Below are 21564 nucleotides of genomic sequence, written 5' to 3' on the forward strand. Positions count from 1 at the left end.
TTTGAGCTCAAAAAAACATTCATATCTTGTCTGATATCTTTGCTACAAACTCGGGTCTACAACTCGGGCCTTCAATTGAAGGCCCGAGTTGTAGACCCGAGTTTGTAGCAAAGATATCAGACAAGATATGAATGTTTTTTTGAGCTCAAACGAAAGAGCGGGTCGAGAAATGGCGTGCTAGGATTTTTAATTATTATTAATTTTTTAATTATTTTAATTATTTAATAATTTAATTGCAATCTTCCTCCACTAGTAGACTTTTTACTTTTTGAGACAATGAGACAAACGGGTTTGAATACAAAAATGAAAACATCAGGACATAACATACACACAAATTCAAGTTTTATATTTAAAATCGTACATTCGTGAGAAAAAACCTCATAGGCTTTTATGATAATTTTTTGTAGTCGCAATCATCAATCGGGATCAGTTATTAAATTTTAAATTCATTAAGAATCAATCAACAGTCGATTTTTTAAATTATCCAGAATATCTGCCACTTTATTCTCCAGATCGATGTGACACTTACGTTCCATCTGGTGATCCTGCAACAGATAACAAGAAAAAACCATTACATCCAGATTTCCCATGATTGATTTCAAGGATAGGGTCACAATTTTTAGAAGCTATATATTTTTCGTCATTAAGAGAATGAACTTATACAGACTGAATGATAATAAACCGTCGGATAACATACATTCCCTAATTCAAGATCAATAATATCTAGGATATCCGACATCTGGTCCTTTGGAATAGACACCTCTTTCCCCCGTAGACCTGTCAGAGGCAATATTACTTCTGTATCTTTGGCTGGTGGCACTCTTGAATTCACTCGGAGGTACTGACGATTCAGAAGCTCGGATGGGTCCCCGTAGAGTCATCGGATGATTATCAGTCACCAAAATCCTACGACTGTTCATGTTATTGACCGGCCCCACGATTTTTCTCTCCGAAATCCGTGTCTCAGATCTCTTACTATCAACATTATAATTTTGCTCCTCAACGGCACTTCCATCTCGTCGAACATTCGACAACGGATCAATCCCTCGATCAATCCTCATTCCGTAAACATAATCATCTGGCGTTATCGCTTCGGAACTGTTTCCGTACGGCGAAAAGAGGGTGGATGCCTCTGAATAAGGGAGATATTGAGGTTCGACACTCGCTCCATCGTCTTCATTAACAGTCCTAACACCAGGATATTCGTATTGGATTATTTGACTCCTAGGGATTGTATTCTGCCTATCATCATTAAGAGTTCTCGAATGCAATTCGTAGGTTACAGGGTTGTAGGTTGTTATCGGAACATCCTTTACGTCTTTTATTCCTGGAGATGATTCTTCTTTTCGATGTAGCTCCTTCTGTTGATCGCTCCCTTCGCTTTCTTCTTCTGAAGCTATCACGGGAGGTTCATTAATCGGTTTAGGTTCGTAATTAATTTGCTGATAGCTATCCTGAGGTCTGTAATGCCCAGGATTCTCTTCATCATCGTTTCCTGAAGCTGACGATTCATCGGATGATTGATTATGATATTCCCTTTGCCCTGAATCTTCTGAATAATCTCTATCAGCTTCCGAGTCATGAGGGTCTCTCGATTGCTCGTAACTTTCAGACTGTATGACAGGCGTCTCAGTTTCCTGTTCCTGATTGCTGTCGTCTTCCGCCACAGCTGTCTCCGAATAATCATACTCCAAAGGAGCTTCATAAGTTGCATTCCGATCCGCTGTCTCTTCCCCTGATTCGGGGGAATCCTGGTAGGCCGGCGTGACCGTTTGATCATCGGAATATCGTTCCGATGAACTCTCGAATTCTTGGGGGCTCGCAGGTGTTTCGTGAGCCAGCTCACTCTTGTCATCTTCATGAAGCTGTTGATTTTTCTCCGGATCTCCAGTCACTCGCGCGGATTTATCGACCTTCGCCGTCACAGGCGGCTGCTCATCAGACGATTCCTCTGGCGAGTCAGTCTCGGTGGAATCAGCAGCCTGATTCCGATATCTCTGGTACTTTTGCTCGGTGAGTATCGACTGCGTTGATTTTTGCAACGACTCCGGGGAGAAGAAGTACTGCACCGGTTTGTAATAAGGACTGTACCTCACGAAGTCGAATGGAACTAATGGCAACGGCTTCCTTTCAATTATACTCTCGTTCTTTGTTTCGTCTATCTTCGCTTCTGCCTTCGGAGATCTCCGTTTAGAAGGCTTTCCAGGATTTTTTCGACCTTTCACTTTTGTCTCCTGTATGACTCCTCCATTCGACGGCTTATCATACGTTTCGCGAATTTGTTTAACAACTTTCACTTGATCGTCCTCATTCACACGATCCTTCAGGTTTTTAGGATTGCTTAACTCGTATTCTTCGAATTTATTCTGCAGTGGAATTTTGTAATCATTATGAAGTCCAGATATGGGAGCTCTGGGGACGCCTTCGATCCACCAGGGCCTCCTCTGGATTTGCGGGGCGATGATGCTCTGTGCATCGAATAATCCAGACTGCGCGTTTTTGAATCGCTGGAAGTAGTCGGCGACATTATCGTCTATTTTTCCGGAATTCTCCAGGCTCTGACCGTAGCTGTTCATAAAGGGGCCGTGGAAAGGTTTCTCCTCGATGGGTAATTTAATTCCGTAGTAACTCGGGTATTTTTGCGGGATGTACTCCTCCGCGTCTTCCAGAGACATTTTCTGCAACTCGTTTCTCTCCCTCGAAGCGCTTGATGGGAGCTTTTGAGATGGCGATTGCTCCTCTCCAGAGGCGTCTGGGGTGTATTGCTCAGATTCTGACTCGCTGTCAGAACTTTGCGACTGGTCATTATAATTTTCACCTCTAGGATCTTCCTCTTTGGCTTCTTCCTCCTGATCCTCGTCGTTCGACGTCTGCGAGCCTTCGTCTTCAGGCTCTCCTGCATATTCTTCGCCAGCCTCTTCGTCACCTCCGCTCTCATCTTTCTGCTGATTGTCCTCATGACTTCTGTCCAGCGCTTCTTCGTGACTGCTTTCAGAGTAAACTGGCCTGTTCTGATTCTTCAGGATGATCTCCTGCTCTCGATTGTTATTGTTCTCAATAATCTTCTTGTGATTGTTTCGTCTTTCATCGAGATTCGGGTTTCTATCGCCAATTATCTTCTGGGACTGCACGTTCTTCGTTTCCTTGTGCTCCTTGTTGACGTATTGATGTTCAATAACCGTCGGAGTTGTTGGTTTCACCGATGTTTCCACAGAATTCGGTGTCACGAAGGAAATAATTGGCCTCTGAGGATATTGCAAATCCCGGAAATTCTGAATATTCGGTGACAGTGGGATGGGAATGGGGACGAAGTAAGGTTCAAGAAGAGGTGGTCTTGACTGAGCGTTTCGGGGGTTTATAGCCGGAGCTGCGGCAGGCTGAGCTGGAGCTGCGGCTGGAGCTGCGGCTGGAGCTGCGGCAGGTGGAACTGGAGGAGCGACTGGAGCCCGTGGTCTTCCAGTGGTCGATCCATGGAACAACTGTTCGTACTGTCGCAAATGCCCCAGGATATCGGAATTATTTCCGAAATTGACGACTCCAGTGAACCTCAGAGTTTCTCTTTGTCTCGGTGCTGACGCTGCTGGCACTGCTGCAGGAGGCGATGGCGCTGCTGGTGCTGCGGGTCTAGGTGGAGCTGCGGGTGGAGGTGGCGGTGCTTGGGGTGCTGCAGGATTTGCCTGCCTGATGTCTATGCTGAGAGGCCCAGCAGCCATGGTTCCCACTGTGTTAGGGTTCGGGAGGGAGGCTAGCTGCACTGGCGTTGCGTTATATCCGAAAGCCTGCACCAGCCCTTGAAGAAGCACCCCTAGCGCTCTCTTGTCCCTTGGGTTTCCATTCTCATCGAGGAGAATTGGCGAGTTCGGATCACTCCGTTTTATCTCAGAAGCTAATTCTTCCACTTCACTATTCTCCGATGTCTCGGCAGGGGTTTGAACAGCCTGTTTTATAAGCAACAACACATTTAATGACAGAAGAATTGCTCGCGGTAAGATCTCCATGATTGATGACACGTCAATCCAAACGCATTATTCAAAAAATATATTCACGAATAACAAAGTTGTGGAGCTTCTGCTAAAACTTGAAACCGATCCCTAGACTAGCGTAGCACGTACTCACTCCGAGGAATCACAAACGACAATGGAGAATGATCGATCGAGCGGGGCATTGAATTTTTGCATAATGCCGGAAAGAAATGTAAGTTTCACTTGGATATTGCACACGGGAATTAGGAGGGGGCGGGCCACCGTTAATTTGTTGTTAAGCGATGCGAGAAACCGACGGTCAGCTTCAACTCATTCGTAAAAACATTGTCGCCTTCTGATCTGTAAAAGTGTTGCAATTACAAGGGAACGTGGGTAATAGAAGCGAGTATTACTCCTGCAGAATTCTTTATTCGTGGAAGTTTTTTTTACGTTAATTGTCGGGTTATTCGGAGTAGCCCAGGGCGGTTTCTTTATCGATTCTGCAAATATTTATTGACACCGATTTTTTTTACGGTTTATGACCCTTATTTCCGCTTTAGTACGCTGAATTCAAGTTGAAGAATAGACGCTTTCGACATTTCCTGCGAGTTGAGGGAGAGCATACGAAGTGAAAGGACACTTTCCACATCATCAACTGTCCGGGAGTCGCAGACCGCCCGAGAAATTAATTATTATCATGGATTAACAATTGTATTGTTTCCTTCGGCTTGAGTATAGTCGAGAATGAATGCACTGGAAAAACTAATGTCTTCAAAACTTTTCAATTAAAAATATTAGACATTTTTTTTTTAGAAAAAGGAAAACTAGTGTTAGAAATAATCCCGCATTAAAAAAAGGGTCAATTTCAAACACTAGTTTTCCTATTGTGATGGGGCAGAGGGGTCAATGCGCCTTTGAGGAACTGAACGGAGATTGGGTGATCGTTATTTAATTGATTAAAGACGCCGATGAATTTTTTTGTGACAGATAAACGTCATGATAGCTAATCAACGCGATTCATTTTCTTCAGTGTCCGAAGAACCTGCCGACGGTGAAAGGTGTTATGTATCTGTTACTTATGGCGACCCGAGTCGAATAATTGGACCTGACAAGTTTTACTTAGGTCTTTCCGTTCAGAACTGGATAGGGCTTGGGAAGCCCCTTCCCGAGTGCTTCCAAGACCTTTCTACCTCTGGTTATGTCCCATTTCAGCACTTGTTAGGTGTAAGCAGGACTTGCATTCAGACTTTCCAAATCCTTGCCGGTCCCCGTAATTCTATGGGCCTATATTAAATCTGCGTTCATATCCCTGTTTACTCATGCGTTATTGAAATAAAAAATGCAATTATTGTTTTTTTTTTAATCTCGAAAATCGACATTTCACGGGAGGGTGAAGGGGAGATGCATGTATGCGGAGGCTTGACATTTTTACCCAACAAGCGGCGAAGGTTGCAGACTCTATTCTAGCCACTCTTGCCCCTCCGCTTGCATGCATTGTCCAAATAAAAAATGAAAGTGTTATCAAATCTGACCCTTGTTCCAAGTAAAAACCGAAAATCTGACCCTGTGACTCCCGGTGAAATTTTTTTTTTCAGTTTTCACTTTTTCCACATACTTTTGATAGTTCTGAATAGCCCGTCGCTTAAATAGTTGGAATCAACGTTCACCCGGCTAAAAAATTCGATTTTGGCGAAAGTCGACTTTCCCCCTGGAAAAATCCAAGATCTGACACTTTGGCCCTCGTGACCCTTGGGACCCTTCGACCGACTTTCCCCCTGAAAAAATCCAAGATCTGACCCCTTTGGGTCCGGGTGAAAAATTTTTTTTTTCATTTTTAACTTTTTCCACATACTTTTGAGAGTTCTGAATAGCCCGTCGCTTAAATAGTTGGAATCAACGTTCACCCGGCTAAAAAATTCGATTTTGGCGAAAATCCACTTGCCCCGGAAAACCCGAAAATCTGACCCTTTGGCTGGGGCCAAAAAAAACGGTTTCTCAGTTTTCACTTTTTCCACATACTTTTGACAGTTCTGACTAGCCCGGCGCTTAAATAGTTGGAATCAGCGTTCACCCAGCTAAAAAATTCGATTTTGGCGAAAGTCGACATTCCCCCGGGAAAAACGGAAAATCTGACCCTTTGGCTCCGGGTGAAAAAAAAAAATTTATTTCGACATTTGTCGCGCCTTCGGGGGTTTCATTCGCATCAGAATCGTTAGAAAATACAGAATCAACCTTCACGTCCGGGTCTGTTGCAATTTATTTGTCATTTCCTAGTCTGGTATGAAGGCGATAAAAAGTTATTCTGTAACTGAGAGACAGGACTGGCGACAAGACATAAATTAAAATCAACGCGTAAATATTTGTATCAATCATCACGGCAGGGGCTTTTTCGCTCATTATTTATGAATCACTCTCTACTCATTAGACGATAATTTAGAACACCCATAACTCCGTGGTCCAGTAAGCAGAGTTTCATTAGGGGAATCAATCAAGCGTCCGGGACAAGGTCGAAAGAGTTTAACAAAAAGTGGTGGAGGGAAATTAGTCTATGGAGAAGGTCGTAAAATAATTCTGGGGAATGATCTCATTTGAATTGACGCTGATACAATTTTTATATTTTTTTCCAAGATTGGTTCCAGAGAGTAATCTTTGATAAATAATGAAAACTTTCTACTTTGAAGTTGGGGACGAGGGAGTTTAATTATTAATTAAATTTCTTTTTTTTTTCGCATGTCAGGGGATTAATGAAGACCTTTGTTATTTACAATTGTCACTAAATTTCTTAAAAACATCACATACAATTCAATTTTCAATAGATTGTGAATTCAGAAAAATTGTTGTCTGAATTTTCAAAATTTTCAAGGTTTTTCAGTGTGGACCTGAAATTTCCGTATGGTCCTGAAAATTGAGAATTACTCGAATAGTCAAGAAATTAACTGTCACTGAAAATATCCAGAAATTTCACGCAATTTTGTCGATGTTGAAAATTTCAAGCTTTTTTTACTTGAAATTTCAAGAATAATTTTGTAACAGTGTCGCGAATTTGTAGGGATTTCTGTGTGTCGCCCACAATAGTTGGACCAGGGGCATTTAAAAATTTAAATGGTTAATAATAATGTCTTTTCAACACCTCAAAGTCTATGAAATAAGTGTTGTTAACCATTGCAAAACTTGCTCTCAAAATGCTCACTCAATCCCTCTCCCCGTATGGGCTGTATGAATCAAGAAGCGTTGTTACTTCGAAGAATGCGAGGAATTAATCACCCCATTGGGACGCTGATGACGCTAATCAAACGCATCTAACACGACTCAATGGGCATCCACTCACCGCGCATGGATAGCCACTGGATGCCATTTCCTTATAATGAATTTGTAGGCAACGAGTTTTGTTTTTGAGGGGAGCGGTCAACAAGCCCACCTGTCAATCACAATGTCCGAACGAATTTACGGTTGTTACCACCTCGATGGGAATTCTAGTATGTGGATTTAACAAGTGATATGCGAGTGTTTACAGAAGCCGATGTATAAAAGAAGTTACATTGGGAGAGATTTCTATCAGTTGTGGACCAGACGCAATATGAATCTCGTGGTGAGTGTTCAGATCTATCGGATTCAATGTTATGTTTATGGATTCCCATAAATGAAAAAAAAATTAGGAGATGAAATTGAAGGAATAATAAGAATGCTCATTAAATCCTTAAATACATCCTCCGAATTTTTTAATTTATTTTCCCGTTAAATTCGTGGTTTGTGAAATGCATAAATAACATTTTATTCAAGATGATTTTGGGAATTGCGAGCGTGGCTGCTGCCACTGAAGTGCTTCCTCACGAGGTAGTGCAACCGGAAGTACCGGAGGGAAAGAAAATCGAGAAGAGAAGTCATGAGCTCTGGGAGCCCTGGGCACCTGCGATTAGTTCTCATTACACTTATTCAGCGCCGGTGTATGTTTAATTAATTTCGTATACTGCAAATTTTGAAAAAAATCTCTAGCAAAAAAATTCAATCACTCAAATGAATATTATCAAATTTTTGAAAAGAAAATATTTAAAATGTTTGAACTTCATTGAAATAATATTAAGGGAAGCTACACCTTAAAATAATTAAGGTTCACTTAATTGAAATTTTTGAAAAATAATAAGATAATTGATCATCTAAATTTCTGACTAATTAAATAATTGACAATGTGGTACTGTCAATTGATCATTGGGTAAGTAATTCTAAATTTCTTAAAGGATTTTTGTTTTCGATTAGCCAAATAATTGTCAATATTCCGAACTCAATTATTGATTGATAAAATAATTGGGAATATTAATATTCAATTGACGATTAATTTAATAATTTAAAATTTATAATTGTATTGCCTGTAATTCGGTGGCAATTTTTAATAGATTTGTCTCTCCCTGAGCTGTTGTTGAATTTATTAATGAATTATCATCTGCAGGATCAGCAAGTTACGAGTTGGTAAACCCGGCTGGAGTTCATTATTGAGTTCTGGATGGTCCCCTCAGTGGTACGTCGGTTCTCCAGTCATTGTTAAATCCAGCGGCTGGAGCGGTGGATGGAACAGCGGTTGGAAATGGTAGAATTCCTCACTCTCCAACGAGCGAAACCATCAGGTTCTTCTTTATCAGCAGCTTGAAGGGAACTTGATGAGTAGCTCTCTAACTTATTCGCAATGCAAAAGATTTTGATTCGGAGAAAACAGATTTTTAGCAGTCTATTTTTCTCAATAATAAATATCGAATGAGATAATTACAAAAAACATTACGACACTAAAAAAATTACATGTTAATTATTCTGTCAATAATTACCATTATCTTTTACAAAATTGAGAATAATTTATAGAATTGTATTTAACAAATGAATATAAAATCTTTCGAACATACCTCCACTCGCTTTTGAAGATACGATCTCAGTATATCCTCGCAAGCCGTCAGGTTCTTCTCGGTTTCCTGTCAGAAAATTTTTATTGAAGATAACACGTACGAAAAATTTCTGCATGAAATTTTATTGAAATTGTACTGAACTTTTTTTTGAATTTTATTATAAAAATTAAAACTAAATGAAAATACGACCAAAAAAATGAAAAAATTAAGCCTGAGGATTTCTACACAAAATAAAAATCTATTGAATTTTTCTGTTAAATATCTCTTGACGGAATGACAGAGTGAAAGATTATAATCTTTAATAGAATTGGCGCAAAAAATTAATAGAATTTTCTTGCAGAAAAACGCTAGATTTTTCTATTAATTTTTTTACGCACGCGAAGGAGAAATACGACTTGGATAAATACGCACTCGTAATATACTTGTCAGTTGCGCTATCTTTTGAGCTTTGATCTCCTCCTCCTTGACCACTTTCGACACATTATGCTTTCCACTCAGATTGATTGGCAACATGTAGAACTTTCTGGGAGGGCCACAATATTGTGTGAATTCCTGATGGGAAATACCGGAGTGTTTACAATGAGAAATCCGTGTTCCCGTGTTCGACAGGACTGAGTCGTTGCTTGGCAACATTTACGAACAAACATGCGATGCTAACGAGGTTTTCTCGATCGGTAAACGCAGAAAGAAGTTCACATCAATGTTAATAAACAATTATGAAACGAGAAATGAAGACAAAAATAAAAATGTTTTCATTGATGGGGAACTTGATGATGAGTTTATAAAAAAATTCTTGAAAATTGATATTATTATGTCCTGAGAAAAATCTATTGCCATAAAATATCAAATCAGTGTTGACATACAATCATGAATCAAGAATTAATAAAAAAATGGTATTTGGATCATCACTATAAGTATACGAAAATAGTAAACAGAGAACATTTTATTCGAAAACAGTTTATTGCCATAAAATTTCCGAGATAAAGTCAAACCTGACCTAATCAATTATTTTATAACCATTCCCCGAGGGTGATCATTCACCCAGACGCGATTAAAGTCAAAGAGGGTTGACTCATGATGATTCTGCGGTGGACAATGCAAGTTCAAACTGGTCACTCATCATTCCCAAATGGACCCCTCGAAAATGCCAAGGGTATCAGCATCCCATTGTCCATCAGTTAAACTCAACGAGTATCCAGTGTATTCATCCCCAAAACAGGATCTCGGCACGCGAACGAACAGGTTTCACTCGTCTTTTCAAAGATCAAATATGATGAGGCGTATTAAAACTCTCGGGGGCTGTTGGTCGCGGTAAACATCAAGTGAGGAAGAACGGGTCCATCCCCATTCTCGTGGAAAAACGGTGAACCTGAAATAAAATAGTTCACGGCGAGGGTCAGGGGCTGCATTGAGAAGATGAAGTGAGATCAAAGATCAGGATTGTTGTGATATTCCCGTTTAAATAATGCGGGACAATTGCTTTCGAATAATTTGGACGGGATTTCTGGATTATTTCATGATTTTAATTGTTTCTCGAGGATGAGAGCGGAAAAACTAGAGTTTGTGAGGTTGAGACTCTGTTGGCTCGTTTATCAAGACGTTTGAGCCGAACTTTAACCATTTTATGGATTGTGGACAGTTTAAACGAAATCGTCTTGTTTTTAGGCGAAAAAAAAGTCTTAATGCCTCATTTATGTGTCTAATGTCTCAAATTAAGACGCAGATACTAGTTTTTCTCGCTGAATCGATGGAAAATGATCGATAATAACGAACAGCCTCGAGAAGGAGAAAGCGAATGATATGCGCAAGTGATGAAAAGAGGCGGTGATATCGTAGAATACAAGGGTAAGAGGCCCCTTGAAAGAGAGGTAGGACAAAGGGGCCGCGCACTCAATCAAAAAGGACGATGAAAACAATGCCAAGTCTGACGCGTATGTCACATGAGATGCCGGAATCGGCCCACATTGGCCACCTTCATTCATACGTCCATCACCGAGTCTTTCACGACAATTTTGAATTTCTTTTTTTATTTCCTCCAGTCTTAAAACCCGAATTGTCCTGCATCCTCGTTCATTAGAACAGTCTTCACGACAAACTGTCCACGAGGGGACAATTGATCTGATCGTATTATGCGGATGCTGAAGGGCCTAGTCAAGGGACGAAATTTTCACTGAGGGGTTTATAAAATTCTTGTGAACCGTTCAAGCTACGAAAATAAAAATAAATCGAGCATTTTATTTTCTTCTAATAATTTCATCCTGAGTGAGAAAAAATATTACTCTTTTTATAATTCATTCATTCGAATAACTACATCTAATAAATTTATTATATTTATTATAATAAATATTGCTATCACGTTCATCTTCAAACTCAGTCAAAAGGGCATCCAAATACATTTTTTAAGCCATCATTCAATGAATGCAGAAATATTCAAAAATTAAAAAAGGATGGAATGAATTGAATTTTTTGAGCAATAATTTGCGATGTCAATTTCAAGAATTGTTAATTAATTTTCATTATAAATAAATAATGTATATTCACACGTAGTGGATAATGAAGATAATTAGTAGACCAAATTATCCGCAAAAGGGCATTTGCCGATCTATTTGGACCGAACGCTTTGTAAAATTCTGCGTGCAAGAGACTATTCATTGAAACCCTCCTTTTGAGTTGTTCGATGCGCCAGTATTAGTAATGAGAATGTAGAACACTTTGTAGGTATATTACCGAGGACTGGGTAGTGTAACGTCAGGGCTCTGGTGCGGCTTGCGCGCAAAGCGTATTTGTTTTACTGCCTCGGTGTTGGCATTGGTTGGTTACGTGCTCTGAATTCTTGAAATCTGCCACCCTTGTTACGCCACCCGGCACTCCCACCATTTCTCCATTCTCCCTTTTCATACTGAGAGACCAGTATGAGCCCTCTCCGACCTTTCGAACGTCTTCTCTAGTCGTAAAAATTCTTAAACTCATTTAATGCCCAAGTGTTATCACCTCTTTTGTAGACGTGACGCTGGATTCGAGGAATTTTTATGTACGAATAAATGTACTGCGCTCTCGAGATGTTATTGTTGGTGCTGTTGGGGTTCTGCCGGGGGGCGACGGGATAGGCGCGGAGGTGCGCTATCTGGAAAAGTCAGTCCGGCGGAGTTTTCGGGATCCTAATTTATGGCCGGGATTTCACACGTCCGTGATTCCTTTACGACTTTCCAATAGGCTTGTATTCTTTTCTGGATGAGGTGGCTGCGGCGCCATCTTCGGTTTCATGCAATGTTCAAAATTTTTTGGGTGAAAATAAAAATTAAATTACTTAAATAACACTGTGATCACATGAGAAATTCCCAAGGAACATTTCACCATCGCTCTCATACAGAAAATTAACCCTCGTTAGTCACCTGACGCGAACTTGCGACTTGGTCACTTCCGCGGGGCTTTTCCGCTGCGTTATTTAGGCTCCAGCGTTGCCGAATTCACTCTACAGTGCCCCGGCGCGTTTAGCGAGTTTCCGGCTACGTCGCGAAACAGGCATTTTCATTTAGAAATTATTTTTTTTTCTCCAAGAATTTAAAATGTAATATTTTTTCTTCAATTGACGAATTCAAATGTTTCGGAATCTCTATTACATATAAATTAACAGATATTTTAATTTCAATTGTATAATTTTGTCCGACAGTTTGACCTGGATTAATGCCTACATTAATATCCGTCTGAACGCGAGAACAAAAATGAAAATCAAGCCTGAAGATACGAAATAATAATGAATTTGTTATTTCTGCTGAATATTCGTATTAAAAAATGGAAATTGTTACGGACGATTGAATTTAAGATATCCCACACGCCGGAGATTGAAAAATGGGCAATGGACGTATTTTTTCGTCTTATTTTTTCTACATCTCAACCGAGGGGTGTCAAATTCCGTGTGAGATTCGATTGGTCGAATGGAAAACGTTTCCGGAATGAAATCACTCCACCAAGTTTAGCATCAATCTCCCTAGCATTCACGTATTTCTCGAAAATTCTTGTTAACACGAAAAATATAAATTCCCGATGAAAAAAAAAATTCCTAATGCTATCGACTAGTCGGGCGAAATGTTCCTCGACCACCGGGGACCGAGGGGAGATGGGAGTAGAATTTATAGAGTCTTTGAGAGTGTAAAAGTAAAAGAGAAAAAGAAAAACGAGAGCTTCACCCTCTAGACTCAATGTTTTCTGCAGGGAGAGACGGAAGTCAACTCGAACCCTGGCCAGAGACTCGCTAGCCTCCCATACGTCTTGCTAACCCTCCGGAAAAGTTTTGTCCTCGATTGGATCTAGAGAGAAACCAGGAAAAATCATCAAAGCCCATTTCAACGGCGGAAATACTCATTCCACAGTGCAAATGCCGTCTATTAACGCGAATGATCATTTTAAAACTCCATTCCAGATGGAATTGGAATGCGTTAGGGCTGAGTGGAACCGCCGAATTGGTCAATAATACTGCGGTATCGGGTAGATTTAGTTGGACGAGAAGGTACCCTCCATTTTCCGAATGGACTTCTGACCCCACCATCCCTCGAGCCTGTGATGCTTTTTATTAGGCTCCATCGAGGAGGATCATCCCGTATGTATACACGGGCAAATGTCGGCGTTTGGAAGACAGTGTGCGGAGGAACGAATTGAACACGAATATACCGTTGAAATGTGAGGATAGTGGCCGTGTACCGAGGGACAGCCCCATTCGCCAAATTAACTGCGTTAACTCCGCACCCTCCTACATTTTTTTCCTACTTTCCGGGAATTCTAGACATTTACGGAGCATTCTGGCCGCGGTAATTGATCACTGGCTGTTATTTTATTTTGAAAGGGCGATTTTTTTTATTGTAACGTGATGAAAATGAAGATCTGAAGTTAAGACGTTTCTGGCTCCCAATTTAAGGCGTTTTTAGTCTCATTAAAAAAAAAATATTTTATTCGTTTTTTCTCAATGGTGATATTGAAACTTTGCACATCTGAATTTAAATCTCGATATTGAACCGTTAGAAGAGATTTAAAAATTGCATTTTTTGAAAATGATGAAAATTTCTATAAATAATTTATAAACAATTAATTATCCAGCATGAAAATCATTTTTTTGGAATCGTAACAAATTTATTCATATTCAGAATTTCACGAGAAATCGATTTACCGTCTAAAAGAAATGGTTTTGAACGTTTAAACAAGTTCAATTATTTATTCATAAATAATAAATGTTCATTTTTTTCAAATTTTTCTCACGCAATTTTATTGATAAATTTGTTGATTCAAAACGGTTGAATCTATGAAAATTAATTGTCTATCAAACTTCTTAGCTGATAAGACACATTTTTCTTTCTGATATTTTAAATTAAGACGTCTTGAAGACGCTCATTTTTCCAGTGTCGTCTCGAGTATTTCTTCAGCATAAATATGCAGCATAAAAAGTTTTCGTTCTACTATGATTGGCCGTGACCTTGTTATCATCGGAGAACCCAAGAAAATTTTTAGCGAAAAAAAAAATTAGCGGATGAATTTGGCGTTGACTCGTGAAATTGCCGACGTTAAAAGAGTACCTAGTGTACACGAAAACTTTCTTATACCTCTTGCGGCTGATGGATTTTAAAGCGGAACTGTCGAGCCACCTCGAGCCAACGCTCTCACGTGATCCGAGAGGGTGAAAATTTCGGGGAGTGTTCATAAATTGTTTAGACGATCAAGTTGGTTACTAAGGTTCTTGCTGAGGCATTGACAAATTGAGGAATACATTGATGGGAGAAAGAGTGCGGGGGGAATGGTCAGGAGTAACTTTCTGAATAGGTGATCATGTAAAACGTGATTTAGCAATTCGCTCATTCCCATTTATGATCTTCCTCGTTCAAATTGAGTATATAGTTCGAGAGTCTTGGGTGAACCACTCATAATCCAATTGCTGGAGATCTTGAGACGTTTCTGAGAAGGTGGCGGACAGGATATCCAGACCTGCTAAACTTGTATACATGTATTAGGATGGATTATAAAATTTATGAATGATAAATACTCTAGGACATGATAATAATTTCATGTTAGGCATAAATTCATTTTTACCCCTGAATTTTTCAAGCAAAACTTTCGTTCCACTTGTCATCTAATTTTCACATTAGAGAAAAAACATTTTGCAAAAAATTATTTAAACTTTTGGGAATGAGTAATTAATAATTTTTTTCTGGTTTCCAAAAATATAATTTACATCTTTTAAAGTTTGAAGAATGAAGTCGAAAGGAATTTAAATACTTCGGGAAATACTTCAGGACATGAAAAGAATTTCACGTTCAATATGAATTAATTTTTTTTTCTGCTAAATTCTTCGAACAAAACTTCATAGATAAGTAATTAATAAATTTGTGTGTTTTCCAAAAGCACAATTTCCATCACATAAAGTTCAAATAATCAAGTCAAAAGAAATTTAAGTCCCCTTCAGCACATAAAATAATAAAAATGATGTTATTGCAAATAATATAGTGAAGAGGAAACGTAACCCAGTAGTTGAACCTTTACAACGCTGCGACCGAGTACGAATAGCCTAGCAAAGTCGGCGTGGGGTGGGTGAGGGGGCGAGGGGAGAGGGGGAGAAAGAGAGTAACTCCTAGCCGGCAACATCGGGACTGGGGTTAGCCGAGACGAGGGTAGGACGTTTGAGGTCAGTTTCGGGGCGGTTTTTTTTTCAACCCCTCTGGTAGAACCGGCTCGCTCAATACCCGCCAGCAGCCCCCGGTGTACACTGACCAATGCTCGACCGTCTGTCCCCACCACAGCGGAACGATGACCAGCCAGCCGATTGGTGGAAAACTTTCACAGCGCTGGGATACTCTATCCGGTGAAAATGTACTCTCGGTGCTGTCTTTGTTCTTCGGATTTTCATCCAACGGGTGTCGGGATATTTATTGTACTCAGTTTGTAATAGCTATTGTAACATTTTTTTAAATTTATATCTTGAAATTTTCATTTGTTTATCATTTGATTTTTTATTGAAATTCCACTATTTTTTTTTTAATGTCCAGAAGAAATTATTTTATGAAAAAAATCAGTAGAATTTTATCTTTTTGTACAGCTTTTGAAAAAAAAGTTACAAAAAAATTTTCCACTCTATTTTTGCTCTATCACCAGTGAAAAAATGAAACAAGAAATTCTTGAAAAATTTGAGCCGAAGAATTTCTATAGAAAGTTCAATAGAAATACAAGAGAATTTCCCAGCGAATTCTCTAGGTTTTGAAATGAAATTTTTCCATAAATTAAATTAAATTTCGGAGCATTCAATAAAATTGCAAATCTATTCAAAATTCTATTAGACGTGATGTTTAATTATGAGAATGGGTTGGATAATTCCGCGGACGATTTGATCTTAAATTCAAGTAAAATTCACAAACTTAAAAATTTTAATTACAACTACTGCTTAAATTCCAAAAAAATCCAACAGTGAATCTGCGTGAAATATATTCTATTTACAATTTAATTTCAATGATTGCACGTGATATTTCACCATCACAAATGAACGAAATAAAATAATCTGCAAATAACTGATATAATGTGATGCAATGAAACATCGATTATCTGTTGCTCCCCCAAATTGTTTTCGATAATTGAGTTTCAATGGGCAATTATTGAATAAGTACGAGTCGTCGTTGATTAATATGCATTTGATATCGAGCACCCAGTATCTCGAAATCATACCATGTAGCAGACTCTCCTCGTCTCCCCGTTCCCCCTTCCTCTTTGTAGTCTACTCAAGATGCTATCGGCCAGTTTTCCTCTCCCCTCTGGTTATCGGAGACTTGTTCCCCGGAAAATCGTTTCCCAAAAACAGAAATCCCTAAAAAAAACCGTGAAAATAATCCCGAAATGAAAAAAAACCCTCTCCCATTCACGGATGTGAAAAATTCTATTAAAACAATTAACAAATATAAATAAAAGATTCAAAAATTCAATTCAATTTACTTATTTTAATTTAATTTTCATAAATTTAAATTAATTTTAACAAACGTTAATTCAATTTCAACAACGTTCACATGTTAAACATAAATCAAATAAGTAAAATAAGAATACGGGGAACATAGTTCCGGAGAATAATTTTTTAGGGAATAGATATCCCAATTGTTATCCCCCACAACATTGAATCCACTTCTCCCTAATTGCAATTAATCTAAATATCAATTTGACAACTACAAATACCTGGAAAACAGAGGGAAAATAAATAAAAGCGAATGAGAAGCACAAGGAAAAATACTCGGAATTTTTATTTTCAGCGATAAAAACTTCCAGTACAATTTTTTTTACTCCGTATATTCTCTCGTTTTTTATCCGCATACTCGGTGGGTACTCGTGAAGCTGGGGTTGCTGCGACGTGGGATGCTGGGCGGGTTTTAGCGGGAGAGTGGGTATGCACGGTAGGAAGCAGGGGTGCGGAGAGGGGGCGGGGGTCGCTTCGAGTAGAAAGAGAACGACAAGATGAGCCCACGGGAGTGGGATCAAAGGAAGAATTATCAGGGCTCTGAGCACGCAGTCCGGGATTTGGTCTCACAGGAGACCTTACCACATGTAAATAAGGACAGAGCCGCGTGCTTTTCAGGCGGCCGATTGTGTCCTTTCGTAAGTAACATTTTTCCGATATCCCAGAAAATAGCGGGGCCACATACAAACGTATGTGCATGCGCTATATAATGGAGAAAGGGATCACACAATTTTTTTCCATTCGCGATTCTTTGAAAATTGTTGTTAGAAGTTTTTAAATTTTTGTGGGAACACGGAACCGCACAAAAATTTTTCATTCTCTAAAAACAATTTTTTTTATTCGAGATTTTATAAAATTGTTTTTTGAATTGTTTAGATTTTTGTAGGAGACCTAAACAAACAAGGAAAATTTTTAAAAAATTCTAAAAACAATTTTAGAAAAATTTGCCTCAATTGGTCATTTTTTTTGTTCATTTTGAATAAAAAAAATGGCAGAATTTTTTTGGTCTTTGTGGGAGAACTAGACAGCAAAATGTAGTAGCGAGCCAGCGGTTCTCTTACGTCTCGGGATGTATGCAAAAGACCGGAGCACCTCGTGCATTCTGACGCGTTGTACAGTCAGAAAAAAATCGTATCAATCTGTTTCATGAACACATACCACTTCTACTCGGCATTATGCCATCTCGTGGGCTTGGTATTTTCGTTTATTTAGTTTTAAATAGGTTGTTTTGTAATTTTAGCTCATTTATTCAGGACCAAATTACGCAGAATGTTCAATTAATTGAAAATTCCACATCACATCTATTTGAATTTTCTGATTTTTATTCATTTTCATAAAATAACTAAGATAAAGTAGTAAATTTAATCGATTTTCCCATAAAAATTTCGAATTAATGCGTTAAAAACATTTTCAGAAAGAACTAGAAATTTTCTTTGACTCTGAATTCAATTCTAGGGAAAGAAAATTCTGAAATTCTAAATTTCTGGCAGTAAAAAGACAAGAATCATCCAATTTATTCCCTTATTTATCATTGAATACTTCGAAAAAATTTATTCTCCAAGAACTAAAGAGCCCAAGTACACAATAATTGAGTAAGATCCCCCGAAATTATCGACATTCCATTAATTAATTCATTTTCGCATACCTGACGTAAAAGACGTATTGTCGATTGCAATTCTCTATACATAAACTCGCAACCACTCAGTAAAGGGATGACATACAACTTAAAGCTACTACATGGTAGACGGAAGAAGAGAGGACGGGGCGAGGGAAAAAGTGAGGGCGAGCAGACTTTTATTGGCCCCTGACTCGGCATCCCCCAAATGTTTCTCGTTTGCGTCGCAGATTTTCATATGTTTTCATCCACTTGGAAAATTAGAATGCCTCCCGTATCCGAGGGCCATGAATTTGTTTCATCATTCTTCCCCGCACGTTTTTCGCTGACCAATGATTCATAACTTCACTGTTTCAAATTCTTCTTTTTGAATAAATATTCATGTTTTCTTTTCAACATTTTCAAAAATATCAGTAGCGAAGTGGTAAAACGATACAAGTCAATTTTGACTATTGACCAGTTTTCAATGAATATCTCGGAATCTAAAGGAGACAGTAAATTTTTTGTTATAACCTTTTTTGTAGAGCCGACTAAGAGCCACAACAAATGTAATTACGAAAATTTCGTCATCTCCCTTAGATTCCGAAATATTTCTCAAAAACTCAACTGGGAGATGAGTCGACTTAAACCGCTTTACCACTTCGCTATTGATATTTTGTTTGAAAAAAAAAAAAATTGCTAATAATACCTACACTTGAAAAAAAAATCCAATTCCATCCATTCATCAAATTTCAACGATTACAGAGCTTCCATTCGGAAGGAAAAATAATATGGCTTCGGAACAATTTTTTATTTGCGGTTGATTTCTGTGTGACAGTAGAAAAAATGATGAAAGTAGGGTCAGGCGTCATCTTGGAGGAAGAAATGGTACATTTATGCGAGGGACAGCGGAGGCATTATCTCACTGGGTGGGTGGGGACGTTGTATAGAACGGCCACAACGTGTCGCCAAAATTCCCTCTATTCGTGTGGAAGGGACACGCGAGAAACACATAAAAAACATATTTCAAGGTACTGGGGGTATGTCGAGATACCCTGGGCAGGGTGGACCTTATTTATAATATATCAACGGAGATCGATAACACTCCGGCCACTTCGAATGTTTAATGTCAATAGTTTTTTTTCTAGGGTCGCCGGTATTTGCAAGAGAAGCGCGATCAATAAAATATCAATTTCGATTATTGGAGGTATATTCCTAATATAAATCCTTTTCCATGGTTTTTAATTCTTCATGAGGGGAATCCAATTCTGAATATATGGTTTCAATTAGCAAGATGACGAATATTGGATGATGTGCTAAAAACACTGCATGTGGATTGAAATTTTTATTGAATAATTTGAAACGGATGATTTTATTATTGTTCTTCATTTTTTTATGTAAAAAAGTGAATCAAAAATGTAGTCAGGCAATGATTAATTGTTATTTCGCAGAATATTTGTGTTGCGATGATTTGGGTGTATTTTTAAATAAAAATGAATTCAACTCACCGCACTGACATGACGCGATGCGTATCAAGTCCGAAGCCAAACTGGCTGTAACCCCGTGTCTCAGAGTGGTAAAAAGGGGTTGTTCCAGATCAAAGGTGCCAGACCAGGTATGACAACTCCCCTCCCGTCTACATATTCCATTATTACCTTTCATAATAAACACATGGCAAAAAAAATCAAGGAAACTTTCAATTCACATTTTTATTTCAAAATAATACTCATGACTATCCAAATGTCTTAATAATTTTTTTTTCATTCAATAATTTAATAATTTCCAGTTAAAATTTAATTCATCGATTAGTTTTTTTAATTTTCGATTTTTTTCGAAAATCGGTTCTTTCTCGCGATAACTAAAAAAATGTTCTAAATTGATTGAGTGATTGTTTTAAAAAATTGTTTGATTTATATGAAAATTTGCGGATATTGCTAATTTAGTATCAAAAATAACTGTACTGTATGCAATACAAAAGCATTTCTCCCCTTGTTTTACATCAGTCGAAGAATTTTCAGCTCCAGCCTCTCGACTTGGTCTTGATTCCTCCATTATGATGAGTTTCGCGAAGAAGTCTGGAAGAAGGGGATTCTTAGAAATTGATGCGGGCCATTGGGCATAGGTCAGGCAGAAGCCAATCCCAGGGAAACATCTCCCGATGTACGATAAAAATTGACTGTGGACCCCTTTTTTCCGCGCTGAAGAGGTGGCTTTGAGAGGCCGAAAATTCTGGGACATTCTCCGGTGGATCTACCCCCGTTGGAAGGGATTTTGGATAACTCTCGAGAAGGCTTGCGCCCGAGAGACGACCCCTCCTGATCTCCGCCATTGGTGTATATACTTTTCCTATACATGATATGCGTATATGGAAAAAGCAACGACTCATCTTTGGCCGATCGAAAAATGATAGGCGAGAAAGGAAGAATATCCAGGGGAGCGTAAAAAAGCGCGTGATCCGATGCCTCAAAGATAAATCGAGTCTTTTTTATAACGGCAGGCTTCTTTTCTATTTCTCCGTGGAAATTTTATAAATTTTTTATTCATACTGGATGAGTTGTCCTCTCAGAGTCTGAAGCAGTGGAAGAGATCTTTCGTTATACTCTGACTGAAGACTTAGCTGTGGTGAATTATCCTTTCGGTGAAATGGCACACGAGTCTTTGTTCAAAGAGCATTTGGAAACGAGTGGAAAACTTTCTTGTGGGACCACGTTGTTATAAATTACAATTTCAAGGGTAGTCGGGCTGTGATTTTTAGGAGGGGAAATTATGAAATTTCAGGGGAATTCCAAATTAGTTAATTGGAATTAATTACAATTGATTAATTGAAAATTCAACAAGATATTTTTCTCATTTCTATGAATTTTTATGAAATAATTGAATTCAAATTTCCAGTTTTCATAACAAAAATGAGAATAAAAAAAATGAAATTGCGAAAATAAAAATTTCTGCGAAATGCAGTAAATATTCTCAAAATACGTCTCTTCAAATCCGCACATGGCAATAGAAGAAGATGATGTCGTGATCTCAGCCACTATTTCTTCGTTACTTCTTCACACGAGTGCCACCCTGTTTGCGAAAATTCCCCGATACATATGCAAACATTGTATCGGCAACATTTTCGGTATTTGGTTGAATTTTTAATGT

The 21564-nt window shown here is 38.6% G+C and overlaps 2 protein-coding genes across 2 annotated transcripts in view; both read left to right on the plus strand.

The window, feature by feature from the left end:
* Positions 1–21564, plus strand: part of LOC107036861 — a 49634-nt gene that overhangs the window by 9889 nt on the left and 18181 nt on the right. The gene's annotated exons all lie outside the window — the stretch shown is intronic.
* On the plus strand, positions 7315–8678 carry LOC107036860. The gene is made up of 3 exons (XM_015255080.1): positions 7315–7551; positions 7743–7906; positions 8407–8678. The coding sequence occupies exons 1-3, from the start codon at positions 7483–7485 to the stop codon at positions 8546–8548; spliced, it is 375 nt and encodes a 124-aa protein (XP_015110566.1). The 5' UTR covers positions 7315–7482; the 3' UTR covers positions 8549–8678.

Source organism: Diachasma alloeum, unplaced genomic scaffold, assembly GCF_001412515.2.
Source record: "Diachasma alloeum isolate Michigan unplaced genomic scaffold, Dall2.0 Dall_scaffold_00211, whole genome shotgun sequence".
In the NCBI taxonomy this organism is placed as follows: domain Eukaryota; kingdom Metazoa; phylum Arthropoda; class Insecta; order Hymenoptera; family Braconidae; genus Diachasma; species Diachasma alloeum.